This window comes from Protopterus annectens, chromosome 2.part1 (genome assembly GCF_019279795.1).
Source record: "Protopterus annectens isolate FY-2018-M chromosome 2.part1, PAN1.0, whole genome shotgun sequence".
Taxonomy (NCBI): domain Eukaryota; kingdom Metazoa; phylum Chordata; order Ceratodontiformes; family Protopteridae; genus Protopterus; species Protopterus annectens.
In genome coordinates, this window is record NC_056729.1 from 861,321,085 (window position 1) to 861,339,236 (window position 18,152).

Here is an 18,152-nt window from a genome sequence, read left to right on the forward strand (position 1 = left end):
CACCTACCTATGAACCCATGAAAGTGAATGTAATGGCCATGCTATATTTCATATTTGGGTTTTGTGTTCTTTGTAACGGTTGGCAAGGCCCATGTGTAGTCTGTTAATGGATTTAAAAGCAGATTGGTTTCCCTGGATATTAATGGCTCCAATAGGATCTAGTGTGGCGTCTCTTTCTAGGTTAAGATTCACAGATATAGTCAGTCATTTGTTTTGTAACTGATGCCATACTCATTCCTTAGGATTTTATTATGTTACATTTTGTGATCCGGAGGGTCATGCTGTTGGCTTGTAAAAGTATATTAACTCCTATTAGGTGTCCTGAAGAGTTTGTTGGAAAGTCATCCATCTATTTCTCTTTTACTGATGGTAAAGTACAGGAAATATACTTTTTCTGTGTGATAATGCATGTTAAGCCTGTGGAAGTCATTATAATTGTTAATGTAGTCAAAGAACTCAAGGAGCTGACCTTCATTGCCTGTATATGTGATAAAAATTTTGTCACTAAAGTGCAAGTAACAAGTAATGTTCGGCTGAAAATCCAAGTTATAGACCTTTGCAGGTCGCACTTGTCTAGTACTGTGTTGGAGCCGTCACTGCTCCCATTGCTTTTCTGGTTGCCTGCTTGTAATAGCTGTTGCGGCATTGTCTGTGTGTGTGTGTGTGTGTGTGTGTGTGTGTGTGTGTGTGTGTGTGTGTGTGTGTGTGTGTGTGTGTGTGTATGTGTGTGTGTCTTATCTCTGTAGTGTGGCTAATCTTAGATTTGGACAGTGTATTGTGGGATGGGAAAAGTACCTTGCAGCCTTAGAATGTTTTGTTTGCCAGGCAGTTCTAATCTGTGGCCTGAATGCTTTGAGACTGGCAATGTATTTACAGTTGCACAACTATCATAAGTATATAACTTTCATTCTTATTTTGGGTAGCATTTTCTGTATTTTCCTTCATAAATTAAATATTTTTTTATTTGCATGTGTGTAATAGTATACTTGATAGCATATGAAAAGCTACAACCTTTAGTTAAATATGTTGCCATGTTATTTACTTGTGGTTAATACCTGCATTTTACCTCTAAGAGTGTTATATTATCACAATTTGTTTACCAGGGTAGTATACTGATTAATATTGATGAGTTTCAGGTTCAGCCCAGGTGAAATACAAAACACAAACAATAAAAAATAGACATATAAGCAATAATAGAGTAGTTCAGTCTAATAACATAGAAAAAAAAACTGTATACATTCCAGTGAGCAAGCACAGTGCAGTCAAGCAGAGGCTTAATTACAGTATATGCATTAATTACTAAAATGGGTCAATCTTCAGTACATCTTAACAGAAGAGACATGGAAAGGAGATAGGTTACGTGATATGTCTTGTGTTGAAGCAGGAGCATTTTGCTTGGATGAAGTACTTTCGAGTTGCATTCTGAATTTGGAATAAGTGTTTATTTCCTTTGTATCGCTGGGAAGAGCTTGCCAAAGAGTAGGTGCCCGAGATGAGAAAGCATGTGCTGTTCTGTAGAGTTTGGTTCTAGGGATAGCGAGAGTTGGTGTGGCTTGTTTGTAGTATCTTGGGTTGTATGAGGAGGTTTTTTTCATGAAGTCTAGCTGCAAGGGTAGTAAATTTGTAGAATTGGAGTAGTTTGCAGAGTTGGGATCCTAAAAGTATGTTTGATCTTTGTTTTATGGGTAGCCATTTGGCTTTTCCTAGGGTGATACAGTGATGTTCAGAGAGGCAAGTTTGTAATGAAATGGCAGATGCTGTTACAGATAGTATGGAGTGTGGTTATATTTTTCTTGGGGGCAGAAACAAAAATTGGAAACCAATATTCAAACTGAGAAAGGAGAACTCCTTGGTCAATGGCAGCTCTGGTTGGTTGAGATAGAAAAGATCTTTTTGGCCCAGAAGAGGAGGGGGTTATTTTGGCTCTTACTCTGTGTGCAAATGGAAATTTAATTACTGATCAAGTCATAATCCTAAGTATTTGAAAGTGGAGGTTGTCTCCTGGAATGGTTGTGCACTTCAAAGATAGTTAAAGAATCAGATGCTTGGTGAATTATCTGTAGAGTTTCAAAAAGCATAGTTTTGGTCTTGGTGGGGTTGAGAAATCGTTTATGGTTTATGAGCTATTGGTGGAGTTCCTGTAAGTCTGACTAGAGTTGGCATTGAATGTTGTTGTGTGAGTGGCCTCATTGGTAAATTCCCATATATCAAAGCATAGAGGATAAGTGGGGAGGTGGAGGAGGTCACAAGGAAATTTAAGTAATATGGAGAAGAGCAGACAGCATAAATAGATCCTTGTGGTACACCTTTGTTAATAGATGCAGATTCTGATTTGGAGGATCCTATTTTAACTCTGTGATGTCCGTCCTGAGGAAGTTTTTAAACCTGGGAGCACCGTCTAGACTGATACCAATTTCAGTTACTTTTGGAGAAGATGGTGGTCATTGAGGTCAAATGCCTTTGAAAGGGCTGTAAATATGGCAATTGTAAAGAAGTCACTATCAGAGTTTTACGGGATGTCATCTTTAGGGATCAAAGTGTTGTCATAATACTTCATACAGGTCATAATCCATACTGTTTGGAGGAAAGCAGGTGTTACTGCTGGATATAGAGTGAGGGTTGGGTGTAGACTCTCTAGAAGTTGGCCTAGAATTAGGAGAATGGACATTGGATGGAAACAAAAGGTATCTTTGGTTGTTTTTTGGGTAGGGTTTAATTAGATCAGTTTTCCAAATCTGTGGCTGATGTTTTGTGTGAGACATAGATTATATACGCGGGTGAGAGGAAGACTCTGCTGTGAAATATAAACCAGAGGTTTATGTTGTCAGATCCAGAAGGATGTCACTGGAAATATTTTTAGGTAGAAGAGAGATGACTTTGAAGTGAAGAGGAGGATGAATGGTGGCGGGGTGGGTAATCCATGATCTGTGGGAGGTGAGGAGTTAATTGATAGACTACTAAATTCTACATTTTCTGGAGAATGGTTTGTTATACTACATTGAATGATGTTTGCAGATAAGTTATTGTGAGGAGGTCATGTTCCTGTAAGAAGGTTAACCTCTTTTCAAAAGTGTTTGGGGAATGTAAGAGGGTAATTTGTTTCTTTGTTTGGATGTTTCATTTGTGCCTTCTGATGGACTTCTTAACTAGATTATGTAAGACTATATAGGAAGTGTAGTTGTCAGTTGAGGAGGTTGTTTCCATTTTTGTCATCCTTCATCCCTTAGTGTTAAACGGTGTTTGACTTCAGTGAATAGTATTCAGTATTGGTGGGTTTATAAAGCCTGCAGGTAAGTAAAAAGAATTTGTGTTGTAGCTAAAGTAGAAAGTTGGTTAGGCTTACAACTGTTGTATGAGGGGTCATGTAAGGGGAGTATATGGTTCCAGTTGTAGGCTGAGAAAGGTTCTAAGTGTGTCAATATTAGTGATACTCTGGTTTCTCTAGGCTTTTAATATTGGCAGCAGTTTTATAGGAAGGCTGACCGTTGTAAAAGTGGTTGGGCAGTGGTTGCTTAGTGATGGCGGCAGAATGTTTATGTTGGAGATGGAGTTTGGTATGTTTGTGGAGAGGAATAATCATTGTTGTGCACCATTCTATGGGCATGTAGCCTGTGGAGAGGCTGAGGTTGAACATTGGGTTTAGGTGGGGGGGTTAGTTCGTTCTTTAGTTTGTGCAAGATGCAGCCTGGGACACCATCTGGTCCCATTGATGCTGTGTTTTTGGCTTTTGAAAGGGCTGTTTTCACCTGTGCTTCTCTGATTTTTGGGACACTACACTTTTCCGGTTGTTGTGGGCTCTTTTGGTGGTAAGAGAGGGGTGATGTTTGCACTGAATCTATCTGCCAGGATTTTGGCAATAGCAGGTTCAGTATATTTTGTTTTGTTTTGCACTAGTTCATTGCATATATGTGAGCTGCCACTTAGATTCTTAACATAGCTAAAGAAGGCTTTGTGGTTATCTTTTGAATCCTTGGCTATTTTCTTTCGAAGTTAGCCTTGGATGATTTCATGAGGGACCTTAGTTTCTTACTTATACTGATCAGGGACATCTTTCCTTCTTGAGATTTGCTTTTTTCTGAACTAGTTTCCTCCTTCTATTGTATAGCCTGTTTATGGCAAGGGTCCACCAAACTGGTTTCCTTTTCTTAGAAGAGTGAGTCTTGGTTTTGCTAGGGATGGCACAATCTATGCATCCTTGTAGGTGCTCATAGAGTGCATTTGTAAAGGTTTCTGCATCTTGGGCAGCATTATCCTTTAGTGTGGGGGCTGTGAAACTTACCACCTCTGTCTTAAGTAAGGTGAAGTTTGCTTTAGAAAAGTTTTTTACTGTGGTTTCCTTAGTTGAGGATGGTGGTGGGGCTCCTCCATCTGTGGTGCCTGCTTCGGTCTCTGTCCACCCTCCTGATCCCAAGCATGGAGAACTGGCGCTCCCGGTAGCCCCATTGGGCATGTCCTCCTCTTCCGAGGCCTCCCCTGATCGTTGAGGGGAGCACCCTAGAAAGAGGAAATGCAAGAGGAAGCATGTGGACTCCCTGAGTCAGTCACCTCGGACACTGATTTGGATGAGTCAGAAGTGTCCCGAAGGTCCCCCTCTGAGGATGTCTCTTTTTCTGACATCCTAGAGATCCTTAAGCAGAGGGGAAACTGGTCTACCCTTAACCCTTCCGAGGAAGAGTCGGTCTATCTGGATGCGTTTGGTTCTCGCCCTTCCACCTCCTGGGTGTCTTCCCCTTTCGACCCTCTCATGGAGGTGGTGGCTCAAAAGGCGTGGACGGCTCCGGACTCTATGGAACCAGTACACCGTAGACCTAACAATTTCGTTACGGCCCCTTCTGATAGACAGTTCCTCACTAAGGGTGTCCCTGTTGATGCCATGGTGGTGGCGGCAGCCACTAAGAAGGCGTTAGCTGATTCTTCTGTATCTGTTCATCCGCCTAACAAGGATTCTTGGACTATGGACAGGTACGGCAAGTGGATGTTCTCTTCAGCGACCTTTTACATGCGGTCGCTGAACTACTTATGTCATTTCACCCATCTTCAAAGAGATCTTTTCAAAGAAGTGGGCAATACTGTTCAGATTCCATCAGCTGTGGGTTTTCAGGACAATATTAACTCACAGCTGGCGACCCTAAATTTGATTGTCAACTCCTCCGTGTGGCTAATTTCATATGCTGAAGATGGGGCGAGTAGAGCTGCAGGCACAGGTGATGCTCTTAGGAGACATGCCTGGATGCGACTTTGCAATTTTGCTGATCCCTTCAAGGCGTCCTTCAGAAATACCCCCTTTGATGGTTCAGCTTTGTTTGGACCTCAAGTGAAGGATACCCTGACCAGATGCGAGCAGGAAGGCAAGACTCTCTCTGCCGTGGGAGTCTGTTTTTCCACTCCTTCGAGACCATATCCGAAAGGTCACTCCCTTCCAAGCCTAGAGCTCACTCAACTAGAGCCGTAGCTTCTTCGGTAGCCTTTCAGGCAAGGCTTCCGATGGAGTCCATCTGTGCTGCAGCCACCTGGGCATCTCCTCATACTTTCATTTCCCATTATAAATTGGACATGGCCTCTAGAGGCCGAGCTGATTTTTGTTTCACTGTGCTCAACAGTGTGTTCCAGTGAGCCACCCAGGATTAGGTGCTAGGGACGCTGTCCCATTCAGCAAGAATGAAGGCGAGATTCACAACTTAACATTAAGAAGTTATGTACTTATCATAACGTTCCATGTTAGTTGTCTTCTCGCCTTCGTTCTTGCGCCCCGCCCTCCATCCCCCTGGCCTGGTTTGACTGAGAGGAATCCCTTGTATTAGCTCTACGAAACGAGATCTGGGTATCTAGAGCATGGCATTGTGGGATATAGGGCAGCCTCGAGCCGGTAAATAACATGGAACGTTATGGTACGTACATAACTTCTTATTTGTTAGTGTAATAGCCAATGTATTCAAGGGCAACAGGTACTTCATTTGTGAATGAAACATTGAAATTTAAAGTTGTTTGTTAGCACAAACTTCACCATTCCTTTCAGATCTCATGTGATGATTTTTTTAAATGATCTTTACTGCTCCAGACACTTTGCATATTTATTTCTCATGGTGCTTAGCACTGAAAATTCTGAGTTTAATTTTAGAAATAAAATGTTTGGCTTTGAGAACTTCTCTCATTACTTGTTCATACATTGTCATGCACAGAGCACTGGTGGTGTTGTCACCTCACAGTAAGAGGTTCTCTTGTTTGTATCTCTGTTGGGGTGCCTTCTTTGTCTGTGTGTCTGTGGCATGACTCCAATGATCTTTATCGTTGTCCCTGAATTCAGACCTTTCTTCCTCTACATTATTTATTTGAGCGTTTTTAGTGGTGCTCATTCCAGAGATAATTGCATCTCATAGGGTTGGACAGTGGGGGAAAACTCTTAGTTCTGATTATGCCAAGTTTGCTAGCACTGCGCACAACACAATGTTTTTCTTTATTCAGATAGTTGTGCTTTCTACTCTTATGGTATCCAAGTAAAAAGCACTTGTAGGAAATCAGGCTGCAGACTGAAGTTCAAAATTTAATAAAGGTACCAAAAGCACATTAACGCCAAAAACACTCCACACTGCGTTTTCGTTTTCAAATAACTTCATCAGATCACATAAAACACACTATGCTAAGCCCTTAAATACCATTAATATAATTGCCTAATTAATTAACTGACAATTAATTACTCTCAACTACTCTTTTAAAGAAATATATATATACTTTCAACAAGAAATTCTACTGATCTACATAAAATCTGTGTTTAAAAATTTTTTACATCAAGATATAAGAAATCTGTGACATAATATGTAAACTTAAACATAAATATACATATATACTTATATATTATCAACAATTTTGAATAAAAGAATTAAATACAAATCACTAATAAATAGTACATACATTGAAACTGGTACTATGGCGCCATCTATAGGAAGAAACCTGTACAAAAAAATATATAAGAAAGAAAGAATATGTAAAGAAGGGAAATAGTTCCAATAAAAGGCATTCCTTACTATACAAATGTCTTAATATGTCTCAAAATCGAACCGGCTTATCTATCTCTATACATAAATATACAATATATTAAATATTTTAAAAATGTAAAAAATATAAATATATAGAAAATATACACATAAATAGATATAAAAACATATCTAAAAATACACATAGAGGTCTAAAATCTGTACTAAAATATTCCATAATTGACTTACAATGATGTGATTTCAATAACTCCAGTACTAAAAATAAGGGCAGCTAAGTTGTAAGTCAATTCCAGCTGCTTCCAGCAGGTCCTTCAGACAAGCATGATTAGTGAATCCTCACTTTCACATTGTGGAAGTGATGACAATGAGAAGGATCCAGACTGGTGCTACCCTTCTGACAGCATGTCAACCTCTGAGATGGAAGACACAATTGAAGAACTGGACGAAGATGAAAAGATGATAAGTGAGCCCAAGTTCATTGTATTCGAATCGCGCCTTGATTCTCTACTCTTGAAACTGACACGTCCTCAATGCAAAACACCAGCAGTGGAAGTGGAAAAGATATTGAAGATGGGTTCCTGTGTATTTGTGAAGGTGTCCTGCATTAGTGGACATGAGGTTCTGGAGTGGCAAAGTCAACCGGTAATAGGTCGAATGCCAGCTGGAAATCTACTGCTTGCATCGTCTGTACTTTTCAGTGGAAGTACATATGCTCATATTGCGTGATTCTGTGCATATGTAGGACTGGAATTTATAAGCAAGACAACCTTCTATTCAATTCAACGAGAGTACTTGTTTCCAGTGTTGCAACATACCTGGACTGAGCATCAGAGGCGGCTGCTGGAAGATGCAAAGGGAAAGGAAATCAGGCTAGCTGGAGACGGGCGATGCAACAGTCCTGGATACTCAGCAAAGTATTGCTGCTATAGTATGATGGACTTGGATTCAGGAAAGATCATTGATTTTGACCTGGAGCAGGTTACCACAGGAATTGCATCGGTAGCACTGGAGAAGAAAGCTTTCAAGAAATGTATGACTAATTTGCTGGAGAAAATCTAAAGGTATGACTGGTGGCAACTGACAGACATCGTGGGATTAGATTCTTGATGAGGAAGGAATTTCCAAAGATTGAACACCAGTTTGATGTGTGGCATATGTCAAAAAGCCTGACAAAGAAAATATGTGAAGCGGGAAAAAGGCAAGGTAGACGGGAATTACTGCAGTGGTGCCACAGCATTTCCAATCATCTGTGGTGGTGTTCGGAAACATGTGAAGGAGATGAAGTTGTCCTTGAGGAAAAATGGTTGTCTCTGCTCTACCATGTTACAGACCGTCACAGCTGGAGTGGTGCAAAGAAGGTTTCCTGTTGTGGTTATGAGATGCCAGTGATAGACGGAGATGAGAAGAAGTGGCTCGAAGAAGATGATGCGTGTCACAGCTCATTAAGGAAGATTGTTTCAAACCCTGCATTTCTTAAAGATCTGAAGCACATCATGAAGTTCTGCCACACTGGAAACCTCAAAGTGTTCCATGCATTACTATGCCGGTACTGCCTCAAATTGGAGCACTTCAGCTTTGCAGGAATGAAAGCAAGAATCATACTTGCCATCCTTGATCATAATGCGAACCACAACCGGGAACAAGCAGTTGTCCGATGCCCTACCACCAAGTCAGCTTCTAAAAGAGACCTTCGATACAGAGTGGTGTACCCAAAGGCCAAATAGGAATGGGTGGCGAAACCAATATTTGAGAAGCGAAAGTTCGACTACATTTATGACCTCATGTTTGAAGTAGTATGAGCCAAAAGAGGCATTTTAGAAGTTTCACCCATGTTGGTACCAACTTTGCCAAAGAATATAGCTAGGTGTGAGCGACCAGAGAAGATACAGGTGATCGCAAAACACATTTCTAGATTTGGAAAAAGTAATTGAAAAAGCAAGGTGATCTTTTACAGTAGCAAGTCCTGCAGTTTACTCTGGTGCTTATGTATGTTGGTAGTATATGCTGTGTGTGGAGCTTACGTATGTCGGTAGTATATTCTGTGTGTGGACTAAACAGTGATGCTGAATGTTGCAACAGTTTACATACTGGATTCGCAGAGATGTGTTGCTGTCATTCAGTTTAATAACTGGATTGCAATTTGTATCTTATAGTTGTGTCAAGCATGTCCGGGTGTAATGTAGTAAATCTGTGGTGTTTTAAGTAATCAATGAATGGTGATATGTGAAAGTCATTGACCGTTTATTATTATGAACCCAATCTCTGTATGGAATCTGCTGTGGCTGAATAAGAAGGTTTGACGTTAAATAACTGTTTACTTTCTAGGACTTCTTGTACTTGGTCACATTTGTGACATGGTGTTGCTGATGACATTGTTTTTGGAGTGTAATGTTAATTTGGATGAGCATGTTGACAATGCACTGTAGGTAATGTGTGCCGGTTCATGAGGAGACAATTTATGAAGAGTACATGTGAAAAGGAGTATTAATGACTTCGTGATAACGGGAATCTATGCTTACGTCCTGTAAACTGGGTATTGATATAATACAGGTGAGTAACCGTATTAACGACTTTCTGTGATAATGGGAATCTATGCTTGCGGCCTGAAGACTGGGTACTGATATAATACAGGTGAGTAACCGTATTAACTACTTTCTGAGATAATGGGAATCTACGCTTGCGGCCTGAAGACTGGGTATTGATATAATGCAGGTGAGTAAGACTTAAACCAATTCACTCGTAAAAATGACTTAATGCGTATCATTACATTACAAGTGGTTGTGGCTGAGTCGGATTAAGTGCCGTGTTGTGTGGTGGCTAACCTTCTATCTAGCCCCCCACAGCCATGTACAGACCCTGCAAATTTCACTTCTATCTTTGATCTGCTGCTGATGGCAGTTCTGTGTATTTTTTACGTTCCATAAGATCTCTTTTCAGTCACCCCACGCATCTACCCACCATGTATTTTCATCTGTACTACCCACTCTGTATATGGTTTCACTACTAAACTTTACCTACTATTTCCTCCTAGTTTCTGCACTGGCTTCCTCCATTGCACCCAGCAGTGCTTTATATCTGGCTCAGTGTACAGCCACAATTATTTCCAGCAAGCTTTAAATTCATCAGCGCTGACTGTTCCTATTATACAAATGTTTTGTTATGTGCCATCAGAGATGTAACCAATGCTCCTATGTATATATGAATGCATAGCTTACTAAAATGTTGTCTGTGGCTTTGGCTCGCATTGTTAACTTGCATTTATATCAATTTTATTACTTTATTACCAATTCTGTACTTAAATATTTGTGTGGTGTCCAGTCTTGTTTTCCTAGTAAACAAATGTAAATAAAACTAATAAATTTTGAAGCAGGTTATGTATTATCCTTTTCACTTTGACATTCAGCTTTTCACAAGTTTTGTACAGTACAGGTATACTTGGCAAGTTGAAGAAACAAGGCTGGGCATTGTTAAGTACCTCAGTATATGTAACCTATGATTTTGGTTTGCCCATTAGTAAAACTTGGAGGCTAGTGTAATTATTGTAATTTAAGTCATTCACTAAGTCACAGGCTGGTCTGATGGAAGACATTGATATTGGCACAATGCTGAATTGGCTTGCTATTGGCATTGGGGATTGTTGGCACTATGTATAGTCAACGTGAGGAGCTGTGTTTGTAGCAGTCGATATTTTTCCAATACCATAGTAGAATGAAGAGAACAGCGTGTAGTGCATAATTATCTCGACATACTATGTGGTAAGGAACTGACATTTGGAGAATGATGGTGAGTTAGAAAAATTATTACAAGAAATGTTTAAATTGGTATGTGTTGGACAATGTTGGATATAAATATTGCACGTTTGGGTGTTGTGTTAAAGCAGTTTATGTGGTGGTTGCTTGAATGGTGTTGTACCATACATGTTTCAGTCAGATTTTTGGACAGCTGCAGTTACGATATATGGAAGTGATAGATTACTGATTCTTGGAAAAAGTCGGGTGTCTAGCATTAATAACATGGAACATGTGAGTGGAAGCAAGATGATTTGTATGCGCTGAGTGTGGTGACGTGTGGTGTGAATGGACCTCTGTGATGCTGGCTACCTTGACGCGGTACAGAGGCTTCAGACAATAGTTCAAAGTCAAGTTTGACAATTGTACATTGTAACCAAAAGCCAGCTTTCATTGAACACTAGCATAATGTCTTTGGAGACATGGTATAGTATGTTGGATGAGTATTACAATAAAATTGCTCTGGAAGGTATGACCTGAGGAAAAATTGACATGGAAGCTATGACATGAAGAACTGAATATTATCTTCTACTGACAGGTGTTGTGCAAGAACCATCATGATCGTAGATTTATCCGTGGAGCGGTAATGTGTGGAATCCTGGCAACCTGTTATTTCATGAAAAAATAAGTGGCCTGGCTGAGGTATTGTGCAAGGTTGGAACTGACTGGGACACTAGTTCTCCAAACATCTACTATTACTTGGACACTGAGATGGGCTGCAGCACTGGTTTGCAGTGACCTTGTATAAGGTAAGTGAATTCCACTTGTAAATACTTCCCAAGAAATGTGAAATGCAGTGTCTGACACTGATCCATACTGCCTGATCATAGATAAACGTAAAATGATAATTCTGGTCTGCCTTGTGCAAAACTTGGTATGTAACTGGCAACTAAGTCCTGAAAACTGTTTGTCTGCTACAGTCATGAGCAAGTGTTTTTTTTTTTTTTTTTTTGAGCACTTGGTCAGTGTTATGGAGAGTGCACTGAGGACAGTCATTTGATTACAGATATCCTGTAATATACAAAGATAGTTACTCTTAAGTGAATAAGATTATGGAGAGATTGCTCGCAGGACCATATAGAAACTTTTGTGATAGGTTCATAGGTTCAAACCTATATGCCCAAAGGCATTTATAAGGCTAGCCAGAATGTGTTGGCTTTCGAGGGCCCATAAGATTAGTTCCTGTGCCTCTGTCCAGCAGAGCCACTGAAGTGATCCCAGGGGTAAACTTTCTCTTTCCCATCCAATCAAGGTTTTTCTTGAGTTAGCAAGGAGCTCTGCCTAATGTAGATTGGAATCTTGTTACAAAGCATGGAAAGTCTCTGGGACAGGAATCTAGCCTTCCAGCACGTTCTATTTATTGTGGTGAGGTTTAGATCCCTAGAGCCTTTGGCTCGAGGGGATAAGGTTTTCTTTAGGTGGAGCATGCCCATCAATTCTGGGTTGGACATGGCCTTGCATGTCAGGCAGAGATCACCTCTGAGCAGGCGTTATGCAACCGAGTAAAGCTGGAGTTTCTTCACTCGAGCTGCATAGGGCATCTGTTTGAGGCCAGTGATCCTCTTGGTGATTTGCTTCTGTAGTCTTTCTAGCTGTTGCAGGTGTCTTGTAAGGTACATCCAAAATGAGGTGTTGTACTCTATGATGCGTCTGAGTGAGTAGAGGGGCACAATGACCTCTTTTGATCTGGACGTAAACCCTTTTGTGATTAGGTGGGCCACACAGAAGGATTTTCTAACCACTTTGGCAATGTGATTATCAAAGGAGAGATTGCTATCTACTTTGGTGCCCAGATCCCTTATGTGTTTCATATTTAGGGGACTGCCACCTATGTGGTAGTTTGTGGTACTTTGTTTTTTCCAAAGGGGATAACTATGCACTTTTGACATTTAGCTTGAGGCCATGATTTTGACACCAGGTATCTGTCTCAGTGAGACCCTTTAGTAGGATGTCTGTGTCAGCCAGAGAGTTAATTATAGCCCCTGTATACCAAAACCACCAAAGGTCTTTTGAATAATAAACTACCAAAATCAGAATGGAATAAATTTCACAAGAGACTACAAAAAACACATAAAAAGCAAAGATTTATTCTAGCACCTGGGTGTAAAACACCTTCATGGAATACAAATTCAACTACAAATGCTGTTTAAATACACATTTTTATAAAAATTAAACAATAAAATAATCAAATAGGTTCATAGATTAGTACTAGGTTAACTGCCCTTTTGGGCCATTTGAAGCTTAGCCAGTTAGCCCATGTGAGAATCAAACGCTGCACCTTGTGTTTTTAAGGTAAACACCTTAACCATTATGTCATCCTCCCACCCCCAGACTCTTGTAAAGTTTATTCCATTGGGATTTTGGTTGTTTATTATTATAGCCCCTAGTTTGCAGTCGTCTGCAAACTTGGTCAGCCATAGTCCTCCTGTACATGCCTGTACCTCTGAGAAATATATGCTGAACAGGAGGGGTGGGACTGAGCCCTGGGAACACCACTTGTAACCGGTTTCAACTCTCACCATGTGGGCTCTGTCCATGAGGCAATTGGCAACCCATGTTGTGACAGACGTTTATGTTCAGGCTGGTGAGCTTGTCTAAATAGGCATGGCATGAAATGAAAGAGGCAAACATTGTAACATTTCATCTTTATTGTCCATGACAAAATAGTGGCAACAGTAGTGAGACCTAATGTAACATTTGAAGTCCTGCATTAACAAGACAACATCTTCCAAAGTTATGTATGCCCAGTTAGTAGAAAAAGTCGCAGTTGTAGACATTACAATTATCTGTGTAGCATTTAGTTGTCCCTAGTTGGCTTCTCTTTGGCTGCAACTATCCTGTGTAGTCTGCAGTGAGGGAATAGACAAAGGCAAACATACCCTTGCTATCGAATGAGGAATTGCATGCATAAAACAAAGTTGTCTGACTGCCAGGAAAAACTATCACTGCTGTACTATTTCCAAGTTTTGTATGCAAGTATTGGCACACTAAGGACAGAGCAGCAGACATGGACCCAGTTTTTGAATCAAAAACTGATATTGTGTAAGCAGTTAATGGCTGTCTGATCAGAAGCCCCTCCAGCAAGACTGTCATTTTCTGCAGTTCACACACTGCGCAGTGATAATTCAGATAATGGGCTGCTGATGAGAGGGATGCACTGGGGAACCACAATTTCTTTCAAGTATGAATTGCAGGGTTTATGTCTAGTTGTACAATAGAAGAAAAGTAATTGCACAGGCATTTGAATACCTCTTAAAAGCAAAATGCATTAGGGAATAGAAGCTTGTGTTTGAGTAAAGCTGTATGGGCATGTGAGGGCTGTTACACTGCTAATGTAAGTTTTAATACTGGTAGTTTTGGAAACTGTTCATATGACTATATTTCACCAGTAGACTTAAAATCGTTCTGAAAATAGGAATTCAGGAATGAATTTCTACTGCCTTAGTTCCTTAGTCATTCCAGGGAGTGTTGCATATTACCGGCCTGGGGATACTTGCTGTCTGTGTACAGGTAATGCACAGATTTTCATGTTACAAGGTGACATGAAGGCATTCACCATGGGCCACAGCAGTTTCCTTGTTGATACAGTTCCTGTAATATGTAATCTATACTGTGTGTATGTGTGTATATGTGTGTGTATATATATATATATATATATATATATATATATATATATATATGTGTGTGTGTGTATATATATATATATGTATATATATATATATATATATATATATATATGGTTTCACTTGAAACCATCGAATTAACACTACGTCGAGTCTCACATCATCGAGACTACAACGTTGCAAACCCAAACCAATGAAAACTAAAATCATCGAGAGTCATACCACTGACTTCAATGAAAATTTAAATCATCGAGATTCATACCATCGAGTTTAAGGTATACATGTAGCTACACTGTCAGAGTTCCATACATGTTTGCTACATAGTGTATATTCGTACATACCTTCTCATTTTTAGATTTCCGGTGCAGGTAATTATATAAGTGTTTTTGTCACTTTAAACAATTAGATCATAGCAGACTAAAATGGCGGAACACTCACTATCACAGTCTGTTATGTGTGTTCGTCTTTCACATTTCGATGTTTTGGTAACACGCACATATTGTTTATAGTGTTCCTTTCAGTTCGTGATGTTATGCAGTTTTTTTTCGATGGTTTGCAACTCGATGGTTTTACTTTTCGTTGGTTTGGGTTTACGACGTTGTAGTCTCGATGATGTGCGACTCGACGTAGTGTTAATTCCATGGTTTCAAGTGAAACCATATATATATATATATATATATATATATATATGGGAACACTTCACATAATCGAATGACTGAAATCTCGAATTTCATATGGTCGAGACCATATGATCGAGATTTTAGTAAATCGAATGTGTGTAGTGTTCAGAAATAAGACTTTACTTACCTTAATACATTACGTGCACACAGAGGCAAGTATTGTTGTATGCTCTGTGTGTACGTAATGTTTTATTTGTTTTGCGGTGTTGGCAGGAAATGAGAAATCTCCCGTTTTGCACTTCCACATATAGCGCAAGATGGGAGATTTCCCATCTCCCCACTGTAGCGCAATCTTGGAGTTGGTATATTTAAGTAGAGGGGGTGTGGGGGCACAGCCCCCCTGCAAAAGTGAAGTTTGTGTTTTTTTTTTTTTTTTGATGGTTTCGCTTCAGAAGTTCGAGTTTCCGAAACTCGAGCTTTTGGTTTCGGTTATTTGCAGTTCGAGATTTTGGCAATTCGATCTTCTGAAGTGAATATATATATATATATATATATATATATATATATATATATATATATATATATATATATATATATATCTATATATATCTATATATATATATATATATATATATATATATAAAATGTGTGTGTGTGTATATATATATATATATATATCTATATATATATATATATATATATATATATATATATATATATATATATATATATATATATATATATACAATGTGTGTATATATGTGTGTGTGTATGTGTGTATATATATATATATATATATATATATATGTGTGTGTGTGTGTGTGTGTGTATACATATATATATATATATATATATATATATATATACATAGGTTCATACTAGGCTATCTGCCCTGGGGCAATTATAAGCCTAGCCCAATTCTGTATGGCTAACGCCACCCCTTGATTTGAGTATACTGTGCCCTTTTTAAGGTTTAGTTTACTGTGCCTCTGTCTAATAGTGACACGGGAGTAATCCCTGGGACAAACCTATGATCCCCCATCCACTTATCGAGATTCTTCTTGAAGAGATTCAGTGAGGTGCTCTGCCTCAATGAACTGGAACTCTATTCCAGAGCGAAGGGAGCCTCTGGGTTATGAACCTGTTCCTCCAGCAAGTTCTATTTATTTCTGTGCTGAGGTTCAAGTCCCTCGAGTGTGTGGCTCTAAGGGATTTAGATTTACTGAGGTGGAGCATGTCCATTAATTCTGGATTTGACATAGCTTTGTATGTCAGGCATAGATCACCTCGAAGTAGGCGGTATGCAACTGAGTAGAGCTGGAGTTTTTTTTAACTGAGCAGCATATGGCATCTGTTTGAGACCCTTGATCCTCTTGGTGAGATACTTTTGGGGTCTTTCTAATTGCTGCAGGTGTCGGGTAAGGTACATCCCAAAAGGGGCACTGTATTCTATGATGGGCCTGATGAGGGATGAATAAAGGGGCACGATTACCTCTCTTGATTTAGATGTGAAACCCTTCGAGATGAGGTGGGCTATGTAGAAGGTCTTTCTAACTACTTTGGCAATGTGGTTTTCAAAGGAGAGATTGCTATCAACTTGGGTCCCCAGGTCCCTAATAACTTTCTCTGTACTTAATGGGTTTCCGCCTATGTGGTAATTTGTGGGCACATTGTTTTTGCCAAAGGGTATGACTATACATTTTTTGGCATTTAGCTTTAAACCATGGCGCTGGCACCAGTTAACTGTCTCTGTGAGACCTTTTTGAAGGATATTTGTGTCAGCTGGAGAGTTGATTATGGCGTCCAGTTTGCAGTCGTCTGCGAACTTGGTGAGCCATAGTCCTCCCACGTTTGCCTGTACCTCAGAAAAGTATATACTGAACAAGAGTGGTCCCAGGACAGAACCCTGTGGGACGCCACTTGTGACCGGTATCAAGTCTGACATGGCTCCAGCAACTCTCACTCTGTGGGTTCTGTCTTTGAGCCAGTTTGCGACCCATTTTGTGACATAGGGGTTTATATTTAAGCTGGATAGCTTATCTATGATGCCCAAGTGGGGTATTGTGTCAAATGCCTTTGCAAGGTCCAGATATGCTGTGTGGACTACCTTCCCTTCATCTATGGCTTTGGTGACTGTTTCAAAGAAGTCAACCAGGTTCAAAAGGCAGGATCTGCCCTTGACAAAGCCGAACTGGGTAGGATCTAGTGTCTGTAGGTCCCCAATGTCTTTATTTATGAGCTCCATGATGATCCTCTCCATAGCCTTGCAGACTAAGCTAGTCAGGCTTATGGGGCGATAGTTTCCAGGGTCCGTAGAGGCTCCACCTTTGTGGAGTGGGGCCACTGTTGCTGTACGCCATTCTGTGGGCACATATCCTGTAGTGAGGCTGAGATTGTATAGCCGTTTTATTTGAGGGATTAGTTCCTCTTGTAGTTCATGTAGGACGCAACCTGGGACGCCATCTGGTCCCATGGAAGCAGTGTTTTTTGCTTTGGACAGGGCAGCCTTCACCTGAGCATCTCAGATGTTTGGGAGGCAGCCCTCTGCCGGGATAGATACTTGCTCTTTTGGGAGTTTGCACTGAACCTGTCTGCCAGGATATTGGCGATGTCTGTGGGTTCAGTGTATTTTTTTGTCGTTTAGAATCAACTCAGAACAAGTCTGGGAGTTGCATCCCAGGTTTCTAACATAACTGAAAAAAGCCTTATGATTGTCTTTGGTGTCCTGTGCAATTTTTCTCTCGAAGCTGGCCTTGGAGAATTTTATGAGGGATCGTAATTTTTTGCTAGTACTGATCAGAGATGCCTTCCCTATTAGGGATTTTGCTCTATCATGTAGTAGCTTCCTCCTTCTGTTGTACAGTTTATTTATGGCAGGGGTCCACCAGACTGGATGCCTGCCTTTGAATGATTGGGTCTTGGTTTTGTTTGGGATAGCATGATCCATGCATTCCTGGAGATGTCCGTAGAATGCATTTATATAGGATTCTGCAGTTTGGGCTGTAGTTTCCACTGGCTCTGGGGCCTTGAAGGATTCCACTTCGGTTTTGAGAAGTGAGAAGTTTGCTTTTGAGAAGTTTTTCACTGTGGTTTTCTGGGCTGGGGGTGGGGTCGGGATGTGGACATCCA

At 40.2% G+C, this 18,152-nt stretch overlaps 1 protein-coding gene across 1 annotated transcript in view; it reads right to left on the reverse strand.

Annotated features, from left to right (window-relative positions):
* Positions 1-6,907: 6,907 nt before the first annotated feature.
* The window catches only part of LOC122794258 (cytochrome P450 4V2), a 1,013,082-nt gene continuing 1,001,837 nt past the window's right edge, over positions 6,908-18,152 (reverse strand). The window contains exon 11 of the mRNA XM_044062508.1: positions 6,908-6,948. Within this exon, the coding sequence (XP_043918443.1) occupies positions 6,935-6,948 (14 nt within the window). The 3' untranslated portion in view covers positions 6,908-6,934. The remainder of the gene's footprint in view (positions 6,949-18,152) is intronic.